The sequence below is a fragment of the Equus caballus genome, chromosome 15, assembly GCF_041296265.1.
Source record: "Equus caballus isolate H_3958 breed thoroughbred chromosome 15, TB-T2T, whole genome shotgun sequence".
NCBI classification, from domain to species: domain Eukaryota; kingdom Metazoa; phylum Chordata; class Mammalia; order Perissodactyla; family Equidae; genus Equus; species Equus caballus.
The window spans coordinates 71430441-71455779 of NC_091698.1; the positions used below are offsets into that span (position 1 = coordinate 71430441).

The 25339-nt window shown below is 37.4% G+C and overlaps 1 protein-coding gene across 16 annotated transcripts in view; it reads right to left on the reverse strand.

The window, feature by feature from the left end:
- MTA3 (metastasis associated 1 family member 3) overlaps positions 1-25339 on the reverse strand; it is a 186983-nt gene that overhangs the window by 50727 nt on the left and 110917 nt on the right. For all 16 annotated transcript variants that reach the window (XM_070236413.1, XM_023619162.2, XM_070236412.1 and 13 more), the window contains 2 exons: positions 14913-15015; positions 11988-12087 (listed from right to left, as the gene is read on the reverse strand). In XM_070236413.1, the coding sequence (XP_070092514.1) occupies positions 11988-12087; positions 14913-15015 (203 nt within the window). The remainder of the gene's footprint in view (positions 1-11987; positions 12088-14912; positions 15016-25339) is intronic.

A 25339-nucleotide genomic window follows, 5' to 3' on the forward strand; every position in this document is an offset into this window, starting at 1 on the left:
GTAGTTATGTGGCGCATAACTGTATACATATGTAAAAATTTATAACTGTGCACCTAAGTGTAGGGTACTTAATACATTTTACTGTATGTATACCTCAATTTAAAATAAGATAACGAATTTAAAAACTAAACATAAAGAAAACTGTAAGTCTTCCCTACAGATAAATACTTTGCAAAGATACCTATCTTTTCATTAGAGATACAGATACACACAAGATCCATTCAAATCTAAATTTTAAAAATCTTAAGAACTCAGCACAAGCTGTTCTCTCTGCCAAATAGCAGTGAAGGTGTTGTCACATTTCATCTCATTCATAACAGATGGAGATGACAAACAGAAGTATTTTAGGAGAAGGACTGACATTGAAATCTTGGCAGTGGAACTCTCATCTTTTGTTCATTAAGCAGAATAACACTATGGTAGACTGCATTATCGTTTGGCAAATATTCACTCCCTCCCCTCGACCTCCATAGGAGGGTATTCTTCCAATCCATTGATGTTGGGCCTGGCCATGTGACTTGACTAGCCAATAGGATGTTAAGACACGTGAGTGAAAAGAAACTTAACATGCGTTTGTGCATTTGGACTTGCCCTCTGGTACTACTGACTTTTGTCAACAGAGGATGAGAGATACATGGAAGAGATCTGGGCTTGGCACCTAAAACAACCCAGTCTAGTTTAGCAGAATCCAAGACAATCAGCAGAGGAGTGTACAAGAAATTATGCTTACTGTTATAAGCCACTGAAATTCTGGGCAGTGTAATGGATACTGTGTTTTTCCCCTTCGAGAATAAAGAATTTATTCAGCGAGTGCTAGAAGCGCTGCGAGAAGACAGACTTCAGCTATTGGTCCTCTTTGGAATGATCTCAATTTAAGAAAGATTCATCCCCCAAGGTCATGCCCTCTTTCTGGGCAGCCTGCATCCAATGATGCAGCAGCAGAAAGGCCCAGCCTTTCACTATGATTTGGGACAACTCTTCAGAGCATCCCATGGAGGCCTTCACTTAGACTGTACCATGGCCCATCTTCTCCCTCTGTTCAACCCTGCCTCCTTCCCTGCTCCTTCACAGGTGCTGATCCCAAAGGTACCTCCTAACAAAGTCCTGCATGCAAATCTCCATCTCAGAGGCTGTTTCCCAAGAACCCAACCTGTAACATGCAGCACCGTTTTGACAATTATTAAGTTATGCATATATTCAATACTAACTATTGATTTGCTCAGTTAAAATTTTACAGAAAATGTATATCTCTAGCACAAATTACAGCATTCAGAACATCAAATCTATTGAAAAATTAATGAGCATTAACGAGCATATGGTTTTTTCCAAGCAGAAGGTAAATATAAACTCTCATGAGTAAATCCCAAACCGTGATTAAGGCAAATTTTTTTATATATAAAAGAGAAGTATGCCATCTACTCTCAATTTTTGCTTCACTGCATAGTACAGTACTCAAAACAAAATCCCTCGTTCATCACCAAATTTGTTAAGACTCAGCTGTCATTTACTCACATCAAACTAGAAGACACCTTGAGCCATATTCTTACGTGTACTCATACCTTTTGATTATTATCACGAGAAAGCTACAAGAGTGGCAGTCCATGGTAAGCCCATAGCCCTAAATGCCATTTTCAAACTTCACGTGAGCAGAACTATGGGTTCTTCCCCCTGGCTGTGATTCTAGACACAAAGCAGACAAATACACAACACAACTGTGAACACACTGGAGAACAATCAGTGCAGGCAAGGAGAGGCTAAGGCAGTTCAGGAAGAAGTATGAGAGGTGAGCTCCCACACGGACCCAGCTTATACCTTGAGGGCATTTTCTAGACTGCTACAAGGGAGAACAGACCCAAACAGAACGTTTCCTTTTTACTAGGCTGAGGTGAAAGGGGCAAGACCTGGGGAGCAAAATCCTAGGGAGGATTGTATTCCAGCCCCTAAAGGAAATCACAACATATTAAAAGAAGTGGTAACATACGTGTTCTCTGACCACAACCCCCAAGGCAATTAAGATAAATTATGAACCTCATTTCCTCAATTAACTCACAATCAAATACAAAACTGTAAAATAAATTAGGAAATACTCAGAACCAAAAGATAATGAAAATAGTACATATCAAAATATATGAGATACCGCCAAGGTGGTAATCAGAGGGACATTTACAATCTTAAATATTGATAACAGATAAGTAGATAAATAAAATTAATGGGCTAAAACTTGGGCTTAAAAAGCTGGAATAGGAATATCAGAGTAAGCCCAAAGAAAAGTAGGAGGAAGAAAATAATAAAGAGCAAAAGTAAATTAAATAGAAAACAAACATATAATAAAGAAAATAAACACCTAAAATCTCATTCTTTTAGACAATAAAAGAGAAATCTCTGGTAAAACTATAAAGACAAAAATGGGAAATGACACAAACAGTAACAGGAATGAAAGGCTATTTACAACTACAAACATAGCAAATCTTTCTAATGAAAAAACACTATGAAAAATTATTTTTATAAATTTGAAAATTTAGGGAAAAATGGAAAATCTCCTAGACTGACATAACTGTCCAAAATAGACTTAAGTAGAATAAAGACTTATTCTAATTATAAATCAAATTATAACCACAACCCAAACTGAGGGACATCTACAAAAGAAAAGGCCTGTACTCTTAAAAAAAAAAACCACGGTCATGAAAGACAGAATGAGGAACTGTTCAGGATTGAAGGAAATTAAAGAGATATGACACCTAAATGCAACAAGTGATTCTCAAGTAGATTTTGGACCAGAAAAGAATAATTTTTCTTTTGTTATAAAGGACATTACTGGGACAACTAGCAAATCTGATGAAAGCCTCTAGATTAATTAACAGTGCTACAGCAAGGCTCACTTCCTGAATCTGACAATTGTACCGTCGTTATGTAAGAGAATATCCTTGTTCTTTTAGGAAATACCTCTTCAAATATTTAGCGATAAAGGGACATCCATCCTGAAACGTACTCTCAAACTATTCAGAAATAATAATAATATGTATATCTAGAGAGAGAACAATAAAGGAAATGTGGTAAATGTTAGCATTTGGGGAATCTGGGTGAAGGAAACACAGGAAGTCTTAGTACTATTTTTTGTATTATATCAAAACACAAAGATAAGTTTTAAGAACGTATAATCACATGCCTTCATTAACTCACATCTGTAATCCAAATCTTCTCACCAGTTACCCTAGACAAAGCAGTTAGAACAATTTTCCTTCTATTTCCCCACAGTTCAAATCTACAATGACTTTCTGATGCTTCTTAGTGTCAAAGTCATGGGAGAAAAAGAAAAGTAAAGGGCAACATAAAAAATAATAATAATTTAAGCTTAAATTTAAAAGAAAGAGATGGATAAATAGACCTTAATATATACAAGCAATTCTCATAGCACAGTCTGCAGTGTCTCTAAGCTCATTTAATATCATTTTAAAATTCCTATCTGCAATAGATCATCAGACAAAAAGAAGTGTGCCTAATGTACAATATTATTGCCTTAATGGTGTATTTAGAAGGAAGGGAAATTTCCTGTTTCATATTTTTCACTACAGTGGTATTCCATTAGTTCTAATCCTAATTTATAGCCTTGGAAACATGGATCACACCCATAAGTTTTAGCAAATTGAGTTTTAAAAAATTATGCGATTCTCATTTAATCAATTTTATATTCATTTTGAAGACTAGATTTCTGATGTAAGTTAATGCCTAAAATGTTAATCAAACGATTTATATATTCTGCTGAGTACAATTTCTTTCAATGACATAATAACTGATTTTCAAACTATCCTCAAATTCCCAGTACAGTCATGCACTGGATAACAACGTTTCAGTCAACAATGGACCACATGTATGATGGTGATCCCTTAAGATTAGCACCATACAGGCCGGTGTGGAGTAGGCTATACCATCTCAGTTTGTTCTAAGTACACTCTGTGATGTTCGCACAATGACGAAATCGCCTAAGGACACAGTTAAGTGACACACGACTGTACCCTCAAAGCCCTAAATGAAATGTGTGATTTGAACAGACTCACCAGAATAAAGTGCATGATCAATGGCTAGCATTTTTACAAAGAGTTAATATCTGGAGAATAAAATTATTGTTGGTTAAATCAACTGTCTCTTATCAGGAAGATAAGTTATTTTTTCTAAGCTTCTCTTGGTAGGAAAACTTATATCGTAAAAATTATAGCTTGTTTTAAGGGGAAGATCTTTAAATCGTATAGTGATTTCCTTGTAACAATTACATTAAAATGTATAGTTAATCACAGCCTAATGATCATATTCAAGCTTGATAATCTACTACAATGACAGTAACTATGGCATGACAAAACCTCTTTTACACAATCAATAATGCTGTAAAATCAAAAGAAAGTAAATTAGACTCAACAAAGATTGGGCGGAAAATGCATCATTTTTATCAACATCATCTCAACAATAACAACTAATACTTATTGAGCTCTTACATTGTGCCAGACACTGTTTTAAATGATTTACAAGTATTCTCTCGTTTAATCCTCAAGTTGATGCCACATGGTAATCCAGAGACAGACTTTTCTGGAGGCTGGAAAGAGGATGCTAGAGATCTTGTTCAGGACAGTGAGGCACTGCCTGCTTTCTCTCCCAGGGAGGAGAGGGCCTCAAGAGCCACAAGAGCCCAGTGTTTGTGAACATTACAATAAATGAAGGTGCACGGACTGCTGAACGTAATTTCTGCTGGGATGTTGATGGAAGCTCAAAAAGACTTGCGATATAGCAATAAATCAGTTGTCTTCCACTCAACCTGGGGAGCTGATGTCACAGAGAACTCTATGCTCCTCAGAGAACCCAGGAAAAACAGCCCTGGGGCATGCTCTGGGGAGCCGCCACAATTCCATCAAGTTCTGTATGCTTGTACACATATATCAGCAACTTAGAGAGGTTCATCTGTATAACTCCTTCTTGTCAATCCATAACCCCCTGGAGCAGGGCAGATAGGTTTTACTATTATCCCCACTGCAGATGAGGAAATTCAGACCCAAGGAGGTTAACTGGGGTAAGGCTATACGGATCATAAGCTAAAGATCATAAAAGTGTATCTATTTGTATACCCATGTTCACAGTAGCATAATTCATAATAGCCAAAAGGTAGAAGCAACCCAAGTTTCTATTGACAGATGAATGGATAAACAAAATGTGGTAAGGCAGAAAATGCAAACACATGCTATAATGTGGATGAACCTTGAAGACATTATGCTAGGTGAAATAAGCAAGTCACAAAATGGCAAATATGGTTCCACTTATATGAGGTACCTAGAGTAGTCAAATTCATAGAGACAGAAAGTACAACAGTGGTTGCCAAGGGCTGGGGAGTGGGGAGTCATTATTTAATAAGCAGAGTTTCAGGTGGAAAAGATGAAAAAGTTCTGGAGATGGATGATGGTGACAGTTGCACAAGAATGTGAATACTTAATGCCAGAGAATAGTACACTTAAAAATGGTTAAAATGGCAAATTTTGTAGTACATATTTTATATATTTTACCACAACTTTTAAACAAGTGTATCCCAGGCCTAAATCTTGTTACAATTCCTGGTCTTCAGGTTGTATGTGTACAGCTCTGGTGATACAAGGAAATTAGAATTCAAATATACATCACTCTTAGTGATGAGAGGCACTCAGTAAAATATCTATTGAAATGCAAAAACAACAGAATAGAAATAATATACTCCAATGACCTATTTTAATAAGAACCTCTGTTCCAGAGATAGAAATTAATTTATTCATTCTCAATTATTTACTGAACACCTAGTATATATGCCAGGCACTATATTAGGTGCTGGGGATTCAACAGTGAGGAAAAACAGTTACAGAACCACTATACTAATGGATGCTATAAGCTGCTACATGGGGAACAGGAGAGAGAGACAATCAGATAAATCACAAAAATGAGTTTTTAATTACAAACAATTAACATAGAGAAACGTGGTTGGTTCTTGACATGAGCACATCACAAAGTAACCTGCCATGGACTGATAGATTAGATAAGATCTGAAAAAAGACTAAGAGTTAACTAGATGGGGTTGTAAGAGCAACCAGGCAAAGGGAACTGAATGTGCAAAGTGCCTGTGGCAGGAGGGAGACCATGGAACCAAAGGAAGGATATAGCCTGGCCGGAGCCCAAAGAACACAGAGGAGCATGTGTAGGGAAGAGACTGGAGAGAGAGGTCAGCCAAAACCCCATAGTCTTTGTTGACTGTTTAAAAATCCAGGTTTTTTTTATCCTAAATGCAATTAAAAGCCACTAAAAGGATATAAGATAAGAGACAGCAAAATCAGTTGCATTTTAAAACCATCAGATATAATATAGGAATTAGAGATGTTCCAGGATACTATTTCCTCCCTACTAAATCAACACAGCCTGACCTTTTTCAGAACCAACGTAACATCAGGAAATCTAAATTTCTACTCTTGTATGAGGTACTTCACCATTATCTCTAATACAGTCTATCCAAGATTTCTAAGGCCCCAAACAACTCAAAAAGCTCTTTTTCTTAGATCCTACCCTTCAACTTGCTTTAGTCCTCAAAGTCCAGGCAAAAGAGAAATCTAGTACCTGTACAATTACGTGTTCTCCCAGACTCAGGCTCTGCTCCAGCAACAGCTCCCTGAATGCACACGGCACTCTGCCCCTCCAGCCACGAGGGTGCAGACCACAAGCAACTAACAGGCAAAACGTCCACCAACCGCTACTTACTAACCACCTCAGGGTTGACTTTGTTCTAAGGAATTTTGTTTCCACAAAAGGGAGAAGGGGAGATCAATGTAGGTATTGTTGTAAACTGATTTTTTTCTTTGCATGTTGTACAAAGTACACTTTACAGTTTAATGAAACAAGCGTGAAATATACGAAGCCTCCATGGCGTCAATTTTTTAACAATTATAAACCTTACTACACATCTTGTAGTATCTGAAATTCACAGTCCAGCTATGTCCATAACAGATCTCAAAATGAGGAAGTTAGATCTAGAGATCTACAGGCAGCTTAATTAGCGGCTTCTAAAATATTACTGGTGATTTGACAAGTGGCACACATTGTCTTGGATAAAAGGATGTGTCGGATTAGGAATGCCAATTAAGCAGTCCTCACAGGAAGGGCCACAGAGAAATCACCTAGGACAGACTACCTGGCTCCGGCAGTTGCACAACCCTGCCCTCTCTGCAGTGGGAGGTCTCCAGATCCATACTCTGGTTACCTGATGGAGAAAGGTGCTAACATGATCTGTACAGGCCTGTAAACACCAAAAGAAAAATAAGAATTTGACTCTCCAAATTCAACTGAATGATGCGTTCATTGTCATCTAATGGCACAAAACTTATCAGCCTTTCATATGTTCCTTTTAGAAAACAATTTGCAAAATTCATATTACCAACATATTATCAATTTTAACCACTTCCACTCATTTTTATAGGAATGCCTCAGGATCTTATACTTTAACATCAAAGTAGAACGCATGCTACCACCCTGCAAACAGGATTGAAGGTGTAGGTCATGGCATCTGAAATAAAAGGATATCAATTTCTTTCCACTTTTGCAGCTTCTGAAAGATGTCAGTTTTATGGCACTGAAAACAATATAACCTCAACACAAAAACAACATAAAGAGTCTTAGGGGCCAGGCCAGTGGCGCAGTGGTTAAGTTTGCACTCTCAGCTTCAACAGCCCAGGGTTCATGGGTTTGGATCCTGCGCACGCATCTACACACCGCTCATCAAGCCATGCTGTTGTGGCATCCCACATACAAAATAGAGGAAGATTGGCACAGATGTTAGCTCAAGGACAATTTTACTCAAGCAAAAGGAGAAGGATTAGCAAGAGACTTTAACCCAGGGCCAATCTTCCTCACCAAACAAAACAAAAACATAAAGAGTCTTATATAGTAGTTAGAGCAGGAAACCAAGGCATTTAAATGTTGCAGACAAAAGAATGATCTTCAGTGCTGCCTAATCCAAGACAGACAACAATAACGATATTGAATCCCAAGACACTTTAACGAGAATGAAACAGAAGAGGGGATCTGGTAGAGAGAACTCCTTAGTAAGAGTCAACAACAGATTCAAATCCTGTCTCTGAAACCAGCTGTTCAAACACGACAAAACACAATTTCCTGAGCCTCTGAGTGTATTTCTGCTTAAAAAAATGACAATTACAATAATAAATTATTTAATAGATGTAATACAAAAGTGACCTCCAAATTGCTAAATTCTACAGGAAACAAAACAGAAGAGATGAAAACACTGGAGGGCGTGAGTACCTGCCTAGAAGGAACATACTAGGCAAGTACTGCAAGAGATACACACAATATGGTATTTAAACTAATGAAGGTATACAGGCTGCATCCTCTTTAAAATGCTTCTTTTATAGATGTCTTTCACTGACAGAAACAAATACTGAGTCTTGAAAACTCTGCCCTCTTCCTGAAGAAACTCATCTGCTGTCCCACCAGCCACCAGCAGTGGGAAGCAGAGAGCTGCTGCAGCTGCAAACCAAGTGCCTACACACCTGCTCTTCCCATCAGACTCGTCTTTAGGCCACTCAGCCCCAACTGTCACAGAGCTCTACCATCTCAAGAACTGGCTTTCCACTCTCGCTCCTCAGACAGGGTAGAGGGAACTTGCTGGGCGATGACAGGAATAGCATCCAGTCATAACCTGAGAGGCATTATCTCCTAAGAATAGTGCTATACCACAAGAGACTAGCTACGTGAGTAACCATGTATCTATAGAAGGCAAGTTCATACAACATTAGAAAAAAACTTTCCAGCTTCTTCTAATGATATGAAAAAGTGTTTATGTCATATAGTTAGGGAAAACATGGGGGTGGCAAAGTACAAAATTTTTTTAAATGCCTTCAACTATACATTAAAAAGAAAGTTCATGGGGCTGGCCCAGTGACACAGCGGTTAAGTTCGCACATCCTGCTTCTCAGCAGCCCCGGGTTCGCCGGTTTGGATCACGGGTGCGGACATGGTACTGCTTGGCAAAAGCCATGCTGTGGTAGGCGTCCCACATAGAAAGGAGAGGAAGATGGGCATGGATGTTAGCTCAGGGCCAGTCTTCCTCAGCAAAAAGACGAGGATTGGCAGTAGTTAGCTCAGGGCTAATTTTCCTCAAAAAGAAAAAACAAAGAAAAAGAAAGCTCACGTGGGACTTGTCTTATAGCTCCCAAAATCTATTATAATTTGGGGGCCAGCCTCGTGGTGCAGTGGCTAAGTTCACATGCTCCGCTTCAGTGACCCAGGGTTTGCCAGTTCGGATCCCTGGCACAGACACATGCACTGCTTATCAAGCCATGCTGTGGCAGGAGTCCCACATATAAAGCAGAGGAAGATGGGCAGGATGTTAGCTCAGGGCCAATCTTCCTCAAAAAAAATAAACAAAAAAAAATTATTATAACGTGGTGCTTGCACAGGGAAAAATAGATCAACAGAACAAAAGAGAATAGATTAAGAATCCAGAAGCAGACCTAAGCATATCTAGGACCTTGAAATAAGATAGAAGGGGTATTACAAAATCATGAGGAAACAACAGATTCAATAAAAGGTGTTGGAATGATTTATTTTCCATATGGAGAAAAACAAAATTAAACCCCTACTTTACTCCATTCTTAAAAATAAACTCCAGATATATTTAGTCTCAAATATGAATAAAACTACTAGAAAAAAATATAACAGTGCAAGTGAAAAACAGACAAAGGCTAAGAATCTGAAGTACAAAGAAGGAAAAACCTGAAGAGCCAATAAACATATGAAAACATGCTTAAAAAACAAAATGAGACAGCATCAGCTTAGTAAAACTTTTAGTCTGAAAATACCAAGTGTTGAAGACAATGTAAGGTAATGGATGAAGAAAAGAGAATGCTCATTATCTGCTTGTGAGATTATGAATTTCTACCATGCTGTGCAGAATAATTTGGCTGCTTCTGTCAAATTCAAAATGAGCACTGCCCTACGAATCACTATGATAACTATTTCAATTCTAGTTATTGCCTAGAAAGCTCACACACATGCTCACCAAGGACAGGTGTTGGAAATTTCAATGCATTACGGGCAGGAGCAAAAGAGCAAAAGAAAAACGTGTTTAAAGCACTCCAGATGTTCTAGGAAACAATACTACGAATACTACCCAAGTAGTTAAAATGAGTGAAGTAAGTATGTATTTAGGAAGTAGTTAAAACGAGACCTCAATAATAGGCAAATGGCAAAATGTTACAGAATAAATTTAAACACATGAAAAACATGTTTACATTGTCTTTGGATACATAAATACATAGCAAAACTATAAAAACACAGACTAGCAACACAGCAGGTTTGTTACAGTGGCTGCCTGTTGAGAGGAGGCAGGGGTGGAGGGGGTCAGAGGTACAGGTGGAGGATGGGGAATAGGACCACAGACTTCAACATTTATATAACGGTTGAAAAGGTTTTCAATCCAAAGAACTAAAATATTAACATTTGGTTTAGGTGGCATTATGTGGAGTTTTATTACCTGGACTTCCATACTATTCTGTAATTTGCTATTATCATTTATAATGTAACAAAAGTGGCTGAAAGGAAACATAAGAAAATGGTAAGAATAGTCTACTCTAGGTAATGAGAACAAAACTTTTTTTGGCCGCTGCTGCACTTAGTTTTCAATTTTTCCTAATAAGCACACATTAACTTTAGAACTGGAAAAAATTTTCAAACAGGAAAAAACATACATGTGATGATTAAATTCTATGTAGTTCTGGTTCACATAAATATTACTGACAATTTTGAAGGTTTTTATAAATGTGCCATCTGTGCTCTTGCTTCTTCAGTAAAGTAGTACTCTACAAGTTCTAAACAAAATACAAACCTATTTTGAAACCCCTAAACTTTTATATAAAATATTAATGTACTGATGGAGACAACAAACTTGCTTCTATAAACAACACTCCAGTCTCTGAGAAACAATAAAAAAAGGAGTTCCAAAATGGCTTCAGATTATTAATGCTTTCTTCATTATCTATAATTACAGAAAAATACAAGAAAGCCTTAGACAAATTTGGCGTACATTTTAATATGAGTTTTTACATTATATTTTATGGAAACATTTCAGATTGAAATATAATGAGAAAGGAATGAAACCTATCATTGTATTCCATCAGAAAATAAAATTGAAACTTTTATTACATGTAATTAATGAGTATCAGTCAAATAACTTAACCTCACCAAACCTCAGTTTTCTCATCTGTAAATGGGCATCCTACCATGCCTATCTCAAAGGACTGTGGCAGTCAAATACAGTAACTTCAATTGGCGAAAACCTGCATGTCTGGTTTGCTGAGGGTGCAGAGAAAGAAGCAAGTGCCAAGCCCAGCGCCTGGCCCCAGCAGGCAGTACCTCGAGGTGTAACTAAAGCGAACACAGGAAGCGTCATCTGATCACCAAGGGAAAAGAGGAATTAGTCTTAGAAGATAGCAATCACAATACAATGAAATGTATGAAAACAGAACCTCCTTCTAATGAACAGACAGAAAACCTTTAAATATTGATACTAAACAATGACCTTACAATAGAATAACTCCTATGGCAATGGTTTCAAGAGGTGGTCACTTTCACTGAAAAAAACCGTACAGCACTATGTATGATCTACAACTATTTAAGTACACAGATGGAATACAGTGAAAACAGATGGGTGAGAATGTGGAATTGTTTTCCCCAAAGTATTTTTTACCATTTCAGACCTCCTCTGTGAACAGTCGTTCCTACTTAGCTCACAAATAATAACAGGTGACTGAGGACTGAGACACCCCAGTCAACCAACCAGCCACGCCAAATCAATCCAGCAGTCAGCAGGGCTAAGAGCCAGAAAGCCCTCATATCTACAACATTGCTATACCGGCTTTAAAATTAAGCAAGTGGCAGAAGAAATAATAAACCCAAAATTTCAAAAAGCATCTTACCAGGGTGATGTCTCGAGAAGCTGCAGCTGCGCTCATGTGCAAACTAGGCTGCCTTACAGAACTGCTGCAATCAAGGGCTCGAGCAAATGTTCCAACAGCCCTGAATGAACCGCAAAAACAATGAGGAAAAATTAAAGCTCTGTTATTTTTTTATCCTTAGAAAAACACATTTGGGTAGTGAATGAAAAATTGTAAAAGAAAAGTCAAACAAGTTCTTGGATATTTGAAAATCAAATATCAAATTAAAAGTATTTTCTGTAAGATTTAAGAACTGACAAGCCAATTTACTATATATGGGTCATTATAATTAAATTAAGAAAAAACAGCTTGTCTGGCACAAAGAAGGGAAAGATCTATTATGAAATACCATGGAGTAAACAACTGAGTATTCAAATGTGCTCAAAAATGAGAAGGATATTAGTTGCAGAGTTTGACTATTACTGCAAAGTAAGTTCTGACCATTTTTTTGGCCCAAATTGTGAAATCCCATTAACATCCTTTCCTTGAAAAGTGATATCAACAGTAGCAACCTCATCCTATGAGGACTCAATATATAACAGATTTCCATTAAAAAAACAAAACAATTACCACAACGCTGATTTTCCATTAATGATTTAGAAGGCCTTCTCATACGTAGAGAACCCTAACCTCAAGAGATAAAGCATGAAATGAAGATAAGACTTGCTCCTCGTCTGTATTTTAAACATGTTAGCTGAGGAAGAGAATTTTTAGATGTTTTAACTAAAATGTAACACACGTGCAGAACAGTACACATTGTACAGCTATTTAGTTATGACAAAGTGAACCATCCATTTCGCCAACATCGAGGTCAAGAAACAGGACGTGACAGCACCCCAAATGACTCCTCATGCTCCTTCCCAATCACTACTCCCTCCTTCTTCCCCAAAGGGAAACACCATCCTGGATTCTAACACTGTAGGCTAATTTTGCTCATTTGAGAACTTAAATACAATCATACACTACATACTCTTCTCACGTCCAGCTTCTTTTGTTCAAAATTATGTTTGTGGATTCACCTATGCTGCTGGCTGTAGCTGTGTTCATTCATTTTCCTTGCTATGGAGCATTCCTTTGTATGGCCCCCCCACCCCGACTCTATTGTTAATGAATATTAGTTTCCAGTTTGGGGCTTCTATGAATACTGCCATTCATGTCATCTGTGTACCTAACTTCTGGTGCAAAGGTGTATGTATGCATTTCTCCTGGGTATATATTTAGGAGTGAAACAAAGTATGTGTATGTTAGATGACAGCAAACAGTTTTCCAAAGCAGCTGTACCAGCTTCTACTCCCCACAGCAGGGTGTGAGAATGCTGGCTGCTGCTCCCCTCTTCACCAATGCTTGGCACTGTCGGGTTTTTACATTTTAACCATCCTGGTGGGATGTACAGTGGTATTTGATTGTGGTCTTAGTTTTTATTTAGAAGATTTTTTTTAAAACAAATATTGAAAAAGATACAAGGTGCATCTCCTCGGTGCCTCTCACACTGGCTTCAAGGAAAAAGGAAACATATGGCCCTTGCCATTCAGGAAAACGAAAAAACAAAATGGAAATCAAATCTACAACTGCAGTGTCTACTAAATAACCCCAAATTTGGGTAACCTGTCTGGAGACTCTAGGCCAGTAGTTCCACAAATGACTCATTTCTACTACCAAATCTTCAGTCTTGTCTATTCCACTGACTGGCTCCTTCCCAACAATGTACATCAAGTCTCTTCATCTCATCACTTAGTGGCAAGGCATGTGGGCACCGGAGTGCGAATGCCTAGCCACCAATACAATATATGATTTCCATGGTGACTGACATTATGCACAGTGCTGTCTAAGCACGGGCTAAGACTCTTTTTTCCTTTGTATTACAAAAAGAGTTCAACAGAAAATTAGAGAATATAATGAAGAACCTACTAACCATGTCCAGATCTACCTGATTCTACTATTTTGCTGTTTGGTTCATTTTTTAAAGGATATAAATACTATAAATTTTGTCAGAGCCCCCTATACACATTCCTAGAACTCATATATATATATAAATATGCATTTGCATATATTTGCCCATTAATGAAATAAGACACTGCACACTGTAAAACTTTTTATAAGTGATCATACTATGCGTATCCTCATTCAACATTATTTTTGAGATTTATCTCTTTGCTACATATACCTCTAATTCATTTTAATTGGTGTAAATAGTTCATTATTGAGTATACCTCAATTCATTCGTCAACTGCCTGCTGATGTTCTTCTGGGTTTTTTCCCCAACTTTTCTGCTATTACAATCTCATTTACTTTCTGCTTTGCCGCAATTCCCCCATGAACATCATTCACTTTTATAATTAAAAAAATAAAAATAAATTTCTGTCCCATTTATTTTCTCAAGAATAGAGGAAAAGTAGGGGAGAGAAGGAAGCAAGCAAACCAGCCAGGCAGGGAAGCTTAGATCTCTCAAAGGAAAGCCCTGTGCTTAGCGACCGGCCTCACTCACGCAAAGGTGCAGAAAGAGGCATTCCAGGCACACATTATTAACAACACCCGAATAACCCTGACTCGAATAACCCTGACTCGCGTAAAAAAGATCACTGCTTTAATGAAAGAGATGGGATTTCAGGTGTTGAATTTCTTCTTTATACTTTTCTATAGTGCTTAAATTTTTATAAGGAGTATTTATTATTTTGCTAATCAGTAAAAACTAATAAATCTCTTTTCATTTTTAAAACAAAAGCTAATGATAATAAGGCATATTCTTTAGGAAGTGGTGTGATATATATTAGGCTTTCTTACATGACTAGAAAAATAAAATTACAACCAATGAAAGAAAGCAGAATACAAAGAAAGGAAAACACATATACCTGTAAATTCTTTTATAAAAAGAAAAGATACTTCTTGACTCAGTAGTGCCATACTCACCGTGCTACAACTAAAAACTGGTCAATCTGTCGATCTGTAAGTGGGCTATCTGGGTCCCAAACTTTAACTTCCAATTTTGACTGTTCCCTCTCATCTGATTCTCCTGTCAGAGAACAAACGAAATGGAATTTTGTTACTCACAAGGCACACCCTTACACTGTCACATAACGATTGATGACTGTAGTCTCCGCAGCATGAAAAATGTAAGGTCAATGTTCAGGGTTTTGGTACATTCTTTCAGACAGCAATGCGGAATACTCTGTAAAGTAAGCACTGATAACAACACAACCAAACCAACCACAGGGTGTCTGCATCTAGTCATTAACATGTATTTCCTGAGTACTTGTATGTGTGAGGCACTCAGCCTCACGCTAAGGATTTAAAGACAAAACAGAAAGCACTCCTGCTGCAAGACACTTAAACTATAATAAAACTTACACATAAGTAACTATGACACAGATGAAAAGAAAGAGACATCATAAGAGACATACAGATATGGCTGTAAGATTCCAAAGATTAGAGAAATCATTTCAGGCTAGCTAGGGAACGATGTCATGAAGGGAGCGGCATTTCTGCTAAGAACTGACAGGTATGAATGCACTGGCAGGAGAGGATGCCTTAGAGTAGGAAATGAGAACATGAACAAAGTCATGGGGCTTTAAAACGTGATAGAGAAAAAAGCAGCTCATTTTGTCAGGAGTGTATTAAGAGGAATGAGGGGAGACAGCCAAGAGAGGCAGGTTATGAACATATTACTGAAGGTTCTGCAGAGATTTTCTGAATAGATCTTATTTGCAACTAATGAGAGCCCTTGCCTTTTTCGTAGGACAGTGACAAGACCAGAACCAAACTTCTCATCTCACACTTAGCAATGGTGTATAATCTGCTCTACAGAGATACCCGATGAAGACAAAGAGACATGGTACTGACAGCGACAACAGAGAGCAAAGAGAGAAGATGTAGGAATGTCAGCGATAAACTGGATGTAGCAGGTAGATTTCAAGTCTTGAGAACTACAGGGATGGTGTTGGCATTAACAAAAAGAAGTAAATAAACAGGAGGCAAGGGCTGAGGAAAAGACTGTGATAACTCAGGATGCTTTGTTTTAGGAATATCTCACAAGGAGATATAACCATCAGGCAGGACTCAATGTGAAAACACAGGATAGTACTAGAAAATAGACTTGGGAGTCAATCAGAATTTGGATTTACAGCTATGGATTTCCTATCAGGACTGGTTTGGGCTTTGTTTTGCTTTTGCTCACTGCATCTATAAAGCAGGCAAAATGCCTTGCACTGACATGCTACGAAGCTAAACATCCGCTGGTGACTGACAAACCCAGAGGATGGGCTTCTAACATGTCCAAACCTAGGGTAGGAGCAACCAGGTATCAATGGCTCTAATGGAGAAAGGGGGAGAGCAGAACCAGCCATTCCACCTACAGTCTCCCAAGTCAGCCACTGCTGTCAGGGAGGGCTCATCTTGCCCTTTTCAAAGGCAGGTAACCAGCTGCCACCAACACAAAGAAGCACAAGCACACACTAGGCCAAATAGATCTAAAGTGTTTGAAAGGATTTCATTTTTCATTGTTTTGTTTACAATTCTCAGCATGCTGAGCCAAGACATCCAACACTAGGTTCACAGTTAAAACCCCCAAAATTTGCAAACTGCATGAAACTTGAGAAAGAATGACACAATTACATTTCCCTACATCTTCAATACATTTTAAGTAAGATAAATAGTAACAGTAAAAAAGAAAAACAGTAGTGGTAAAAATAAATCAACATTTAAACTCCATATATTTAAATAACGTAAGATGAAAAATGATGATGCTATTCAATATTAAGACCCTCTGTTATATCCTCCAGAATGTAAGGGTAAAACTAATACTTTTCAAATTCTAGTAAAATTGATACATTTCAATCCCATCCATACAATCTGCAGTATATAGCTGAAAGAGAATTCAGTATAAGAATTCTAAAATAAATCTGCTGCAAACAATAATAAAACATTTCTGGATGCATTTATCTAACACTTAAAATACAGACAGTACCATGGGAAGAGAACAAAAACAGCAACAAAAACAAAAGGATAAATATAAAAATGTTCTATATCAAACAGTGCTCTAAACTAAACAAGAATTTCCCATTTTGGATTCACTATATAATTACATTAATATCACTGTTTGATCATTTCTTCACAGTGGAAAAACTCTTGAGTAAACTTATTTAGAGCCTGCATAACTCAATTCTCAGCTAAGCCAGCAGTAATCTTGGAATGGTCCTGCTAACTGTGCTGGTACCAGAGACTGGACCAAGATTAACTCCCTGCTCTGGTCACGTTCATTCCAGTCATCGCAACAATTTCACTCCGCCCCCTCCTCTTATGATAATCTGGACAATTCCAATCTGCTCAAGTCTCACATCATTAAATAACCCAGCCCATGAAGATCTCTAATGTCTGAATTCCTACAAAATGTATTTACCAACTAACTGCATGATTATATATATAGCATCCTATTTTTGCTTCATATTTTCTTCATAATTTTGAAGAAATGTAGATTCAGCAATGATTTCAAATGTGCCAGCCATAACCCTCCATCTATATCTTAAGATTTCTAGAAAATACAACAAAGTACTTCTTCAGTACATCCCCCAAGAGCGCATGATGTTGTTTAGAGGCTCTGAAAAACTAAGGCTGTATGAAACTGTCATCCTACAGGCCCTTTCCTAGACAAGTGGAAAGATTCTTTGCTCTAAATACAATTAATTTTCTTCGTACCAACCATCAGAGTACTATATATTTTGTTACAGTTAATCCAGAAACGCACAAAGATGCCATTTATCACCATTTTTGTTTAATACTGTTCTCAAAGTTCTGGCCAATGTATTAAGTTATGAAATAAAGAAATAATAAGTTACTAGAAAGGCACAATAAAAGATGAGTATAAAGAACTCACGGCATTCCAAACAAAAAGAATATAATGTAAAAAATTCACATTCATTGTGGCAACAAAAATATAAAACACTAAGAAATAAAATTAGAGGTATGTTTATAAAAAGAAATTATAATATTTTAAGATACAACGACTTGAGTATAAAGAAAGAGTAAAGAACACAAAATCTTAAGGATATAATTTTTGTACAAGTAACTTAACAGGTTAAATTTAACAAATTTTAGTCTTGGAAGCCAATAAAATGATTCAAATATTAATCTGTACAAACCAAATAATATTATTATGAAAAGAATAATAAAGAGAAAGGATTAACAGTTAACTGGATAGGATTATAGTATACAGCAACAGTATTATACTGGCACAAAAATAAACAGAATCAAAAGATTTGATTTTGATTATGTAAATATTAGTTAACATTTATCTAGTGCTTACTATGGCCCAAGAACCCTTTACGGCAGTTTCTCAACCTCAGCACTATTGACACTTTGGATGGAGTAACTCTGCTGTGGGGGGCTGTCCTGTGCATTAGAGGATATTCAATAGCATCCCCAGTCTATAATCACTAGATGCCAGTAGCATCTCTCCCTCCTCACCCCCCACCACCAATCATGAGATCCAAAACTGTCTATAGACATTGTCTAATGTCTCCTGTGGAACAAAATTGCCCCAGGCTGAGAATTACTGTTCTACATGGTTGCAGTCAACACCTACTTACACTTAATTGTTACGGGCTGCTATTTTCAAGTTGGTTAACATCCACCACGTTGCTGAAAAGCACATTCTACAAAATTACACACAAAAAAATAATAGGGTTTGTGGAAAATTAGGTCAAAACTTTGAAAAGCTATTGAACTTGATGAGAAGAGCACCCAAACAAAGTAATAATCATAATGAAAAGACTAGCACAGTTAAATCTCCACTGACACATGCAGCAAGTACGTCAGTCAACCAACACTCTCCCTAACCCTGGACTCATGCTTCCTCCACTGAGATACAGGGCATTGTGCACAGTTTCAACAAAAATAAAAATAGAATCCAGGGTGAAGGTTGCTTTAAACGCTAGGGGAAGTATCTTCATAACCCCTCCAATCTGTACCTCGAAGCTTCCCCATGTAGTTTGAACCACAGAGTTTGAAGCCACTTTATCAGCCACTACCTGAAACTAGAGGAAGGCGCCTCTATAGAATTTCCATCTTTTTCCCTTAAACTCTCTTCACCTGTGAGAATACTTGCTTCCCTGATTGCTGGGAAAAGATTCACATGAAATGACCCAACTTCACACTACACTGACATCTTCCTATTTACCAACTGCATATGAGCTAATGCAAGTTTAAAAAGCACATATTGTGGCAGAAGAGACTACACTAATTCTTTAACTCTCCAAGATAGAGACCTCCTGAAATTTCCAAACACTGACAAGAGTTATTTAATTAGCAGCAGCAGGCAGTGCTGGCCAGGAGAGAAGGAACTGTAACAGCTAACGATGAGGGTCGGTGCTGTGCCACTAAACGCTTCACAAGAATTACTTCATTTGATCATCACAACACTACGATGTACGCACACACATTATTACTCCCTTTTTCAAGAGGAAGAAATAAGAACTTAGAGGGGTTAAATAGTTTTCCCAAGGTTTCTCAGCTAAAACAGTACAGCCAGGCTTTACCCAAACCTGTGAATCCAGAGTCATTTTAGTTTAATTAATGTTACTGTAATACATTTTAACAGCTACAAATTTTAATATGTAAACAGATTTGTTTCTTAAAATATCAGTGTTACAATACAGTGAACTAATAATTCAAAACTTCCCATGCTGTGATATGTTTTTCAATGGAAAATTCTGTAGGTGGTTTATTCAAACTCAATAAGATTTGCATTCTCAAAGAAACCATTACCTTCCTTTGCAAACTACATACTGATCTTTCCAGACCTCAAGAATTTGTTAGATGCTGGATAGACATAAATGAATTTAAAAATTCTAAAGTCACAAAAAGAATTTATTCACTAGCAAGACAAATGCCATAATGATGGCTTAGAATCCATCAAGATAAATTCATAAAGAAGGCAAGCCTCTAATATATTCTGGCATGGTGCTGACGCTGCCACTACTCAGGATATTAATTCAAATTCTACATCCCGTGCCAATGAAAATTGGAATCTGGCCACTGGTCAAAACGCAACCACTCAAGACCATCAAAAGGGTTAGTAAACACATATCACAGCAAGTCTTTTTTAAATTTTTATTTATTTTTTAATTTATTTTATTATTATCTTACATAGCTGTATATCCTAGTTGTAAGTCCTGCCACTTCTTCTATGTGGGATGCTGCCACAGCATGCCTTGATGAGCAATACGTAGGTCCATACCCAGGATCTGAACAGGTAAACCCCAGGCCATCGAAGCAGAGTGCACAAACTTAACTGCTACACCACCGGGCCGGCCCTAACAAGTCTTAAAATATCTGTCCTTGAATATGTTTTATACTATTTAATTCCCCTGAAAATAGGTACTGGCTATGTATAGAAGTTTCTATGATGGTAATGTCCCTGTTTTTCAAGTGTGGTTTAACTGTTGGTATACCTATTTGCCTCCCAACATGTTCTCCCCTGAAAATGTATCAGCCATGCATCACTTAAAGATGGGAATATGTTCTGAGAAATGTATCATTAGGAAACCTCATCATTGTGCAAACATCACAGAGTGCACTCACACAAATCTAGATGGCACAGCCGACTACACACCTAGGCTATGTGGCACTAATCTTATGGGACCACCGCCATACCTGCAGTCCATCACTGACTGAAACACTGTTGTGCAGTGTGTGACTATAATTAGAAAAAAGAAGGGGATTCTTTAAATCTCGAATCCAGTTGGTTGCCTGATTACAAATGAAAAGAAACATTTTGGATATGATAAATACTTTAGGGTGAAATAAACAGTCCAAAGCGACCTCTTCATTTATGATGAAAAATATGTTATTTTTCTTTGGTAAAGCTGAATACTGGGGCCGGCCTGATGGTGCAGCGGTTAAGTGCCCACGTTCCGCGTCGGCAGCCCGGGGTTCGCTGGTTTGGATCCCGGGTGTGGACATGGCACCACTTGGCAAGCCATGCTGTGGCAGGCGTCCCACATATAAAGTAGAGGAAGATGGGCACGGATGTGAGCTCAGGGCCAGTCTTCCTCAGCAAAAAGAGGAGGATTGGCAGCAGGTGTTAGCTCAGGGCTGATCCTCCTCAAAAACAAAAATAAATAAATAAATAAATAATCTTTGGGGGAACAAGCTGAATACTTACAAATAAAGCTAACAAATAATAAACTTAAAAATGAACTTCACAAGAAATGTATAAAATCTATATTAAAAAAAAAAAACCTCCAAGACCTAAATGTGGCCTTGAATAAAGGGAAAGACATCCCTTATTTCCAGTTAAGATGTTTCAAACTCATCAAACTGTCTGTTCTCCCTAAATTAACTGAAAAATTAACTGCAACTCCAATAAAAATAGGAAGGAAGAGTTTTTTTCTGGTGGTAGACAAGCTGATAATAAAATTCTTTCAGAAAAACAAGAGAACTAGCCTCACCAGATACTAACACATACTACAAAGCCTCTATAATTAAAACAGCAAGTTATTAGAGTATGAAGAGACAAATAGACCAGTGGAACAGAATAGAAACCTCTGTTTCTACAGATCCACGCACTGCTCAATATTATAATCAATCCCCTCCTAAAGTATCATATAATATTAATACAACTTCAATCAGAATCCTAATGAAATCTGAAAGAAAAGAAATTGACAAACTGATCTGATAAAGTTCAACAGTAAGAAAAAGCAATCGATGAGATAAGAGCCCCATTCCCCAAAGATTTTTAAAAACCATTGAGGTGGGGCCAGGCCCGTGGCCGAGTGGTTAAGTTTGTGCGCTCTGCTTCAGCAGTCCAGGATTTCACCAGTTCAAATGCTGAGTCCGGACATGGCACCGCTCATCAAGCCACGCTGAGGGGGCATCCCGCATGCCACAACTAGAAGGACCCACAACTAAAAATACACAACTATGTACCGGAGGGCTTTGGGAGAAAAAGGAAACATTTAAAAAAAAAAAAAATCTGAAAAAAAAAAAAAAGAAAAAACATTGAGGGAAAACTTGCCCCACCATAAAACATATAACAAGAGACAGATAAAATAAACCTGGATCTACCACACAGTGGAACACTGCATAGAATAGAATTTCACAGATCTCTATGTAACATTTATGTAACAAACATTTGGGAGAACATGCTAAATTAACCACATCGGTTAACGGTGGGTAAGAAGGGATGACCTGAGGGATGATCTTATCTACCACAATCCCTTTTTATTTGCAATAAAATAATTTTTGGATTTAAAAAATGGGAAGAAGCAAAGAGAATAGAGCGGAACCTCTTTGTTATGCTATGTTATAAAGGGACAGCATCCTAAGCACTTCTAACTGTGCAAAGTTTATTAGGAGATTTTGTGTAACAAAGAGAAGGAATTCTAACAGGTGTGGAGTACTGAACAGCGGCCTTCAACTTGCAATTTTCTGAATCCTGAGGCTCGCTAGGGTACCTCAAGAGACTCAATGGGGCCTTCTCCTCCGCCTCACCCACAACAACCTGACTTCTCTTATTTCATTCAAGATCATGTTGTGTAACATTTCATTTAAAGAAAGGGTTCTATTGCCTGAATAAAGTTTGTAAACCACTCACCCAGAAGACTACCAGGAGAAACATTAAAGGAAATTAATACTTGTTAATGAACTCTAAGATCTGTCATATTAACGAATATTTAGTCACATTTTTCTATATACAAAGAATGCCTTTGGCAGATAACTGGCATAACTCCCCAAATGCCATAAGCTCTTAAGAATCATTCCCTTTACCCAGAAGAACCTCAAGTCCATTCTGAGAAGGACTGTAGAATAAATTATTGTATTTTTTTGTGTTATTTTGTTTCCTAAAATAATTTTTTAAAAATCTAAGCTAGGTAAATATGCTCTCCAAATTACATCATTCTAACTATAACTAGGCTTTTGCTTTTCAGGGGCATATTAAATACTATACTTAAATAGTTTTTCAGATAAATAGTAACTCATGAAATTCCATGATCTAATTATTCTGCCCCTGGTTACTTGAAACACCCCAACTTCATTAGTTGGTTCAGCATTTATCTTTACACGAGCAATAACCAAAAATTCCTAGGCTTTCTATACTCCAAGGTTTAGGATCAGGCTCAAGGAAGAGCTACACAATCAATGGCTCAGGGAGTACAAAATTTTAGAAGGCACATAATAAAAATAGCATAAAAGATCACATGAACGACAGGTCTGCACAGCTGGAAGAAGGGAGAGATCAGAGTTCAGGGAGGAGTTAACAAGGGCTACTTAGGGCATGGAGGACTTGGCCGGGCGCCTGTGCACACATGAGCACTAGGGCCGTTCCTGGCATGGGGACTGGGCACAGATGGACTTGAACTAGCTCACTAGGAGCATACACATTTGTCACACAACTGTATACTAAAGGGTGGAATGTACTACATATAAATTATACCTTAAATAAAACAAGGAAAAAACCCACCTGTAAATGACTACCTGGAAGACAATTTGGCACTCTATAAAATTTCAAACACACATGCCCTTATGACAGCAATTCCACTTTTAGGAACGTATTTTCCAGTTATATTCAGAGCACAAAATTATCCATTATACTCGCAGCACTACTTGTAAAATTTAAAAGTCAAGGTTTTTTTTTTAAATAAAATAATAAATATTTAGTGAACACTTAGGTACAGTGATATAAGCCTAACATCAAACATTGTGAAGTACAAACATCCAAAATTATTTCTAGAAGACAAGTTGATTTACACAGATGAGAATGCCAATAAATACAGTCTCTCAGCCTTATAATAAACTGATTTACTACTCACAATCTATTCAAAAAACTTCCAAAGAAAGTTGAGTACAGACACAGCACTCTGTTTTCCAAGCTTAATCATTATTGACTGATCTTTCCTGGTATTTAAGTTCATGAAAATGCAGAAGTCTGGCATTATTCACAGCCACCCCACCTACCCAACACTGACACTGACGTGACTATGGTTCACAAACTCTACCCTGAGTATCTGTTGATTTAACTTTTCTGCATACGTTTTCTAGAAGTAAGGCAAGGGAAAGAGAAAGAACGATGAAAGAACTCATTCACATGTTTTAATAATCAGAGGGCAGAAACGAACGTGGAGGTCTTTCTGTGATAACACAAATCACAAAGGCCTTAAAGGAAAAGACTAATAAAATTCCAAACCTCTGTATGACAAAAAATAAATAAAATGCATTTAAATTTAAAATCATTAAGATTTTTAAAAAATTAAATTATAAAGTGGGGAGGACTATCTGCATTACTTGTAGACACAAGGCAAATAGTTTTGTATTTGTCTACTTTTAATGTTCAAAGAACTCTTGCCAAAACATAAAAAGATAAATAACCAAGTAGAAAATGCACAAGAAATTTACAAAAGAGCTAAGTTTACAAAATAACTAAGGCAAGCAAATCTCAACTTAAAAAAAAAAGAAAAGACAATGAGATGGGGCCAGCCCCATGGCCAAGTGGTTAAGTTCACACACTCCACTGAGTGGCCCAGGGTTTCACTGGTTCGGATCCTGGGCATGTACACGGCACTGCTCATCAAGCGATGTTGAGGCAGTGTCCCACACAGCAGAACTAGAAGGACCCACTACGAGAATATATACCACTGTGTACTAGAGGGACGTTGGGGGGAAGCAGAAGAAAAAAAGAATACAATGAGATAACAAAATGTGAAAAAAAGGGCGGGGGGAAATGCCTAGTAATCAGTGTTGGTGAAGGAATCTGGTTCTTTCATACATAAATTAACAGAGCCTTTCTGAAGGGCAAAGGAGCATTTTCAATGTCTAAAATGTACATACCATTTCACTTCCAAGAAGTTATGGTCAACAAGTACTTATACAGCATAAATATATGTACAGATTTTCTAGCAACATCATTTGTAATATCAAAAAATGTAAACACCTGAAAGTCTACCAATAGGAACTAGAAAAGGAAATTACAGCACATCCATACAAATGTAAGAACTACACAGACATTAAAAAGAATAAATATCCTTCTCCTCATAGGGAAAGATGCTAAAGATACATTGTTAACTGAAAGAAGCAACTGAAGAATAACATGCAACCTGCTGCTGCATGCGGACCATTCTGAACCAAAGTGTCAACAAAAGAGACAGACCTTAAACGATCAGAGCAATTAAATATGAGTTTGGAATAAAGGAAAGGGGAAGGCATTCATTTCCTACATTATACATTTCCTTATTTTGAGTTTTATCTTTGAATGGTAAGGTATTTTTTTTTTCTGGGAAAGAGTTGCCCTGAGCTAACATCTGTTTCCAATCTTCCTCTCTCTTTTTTTTTTTTCCACTCCCCAAAGC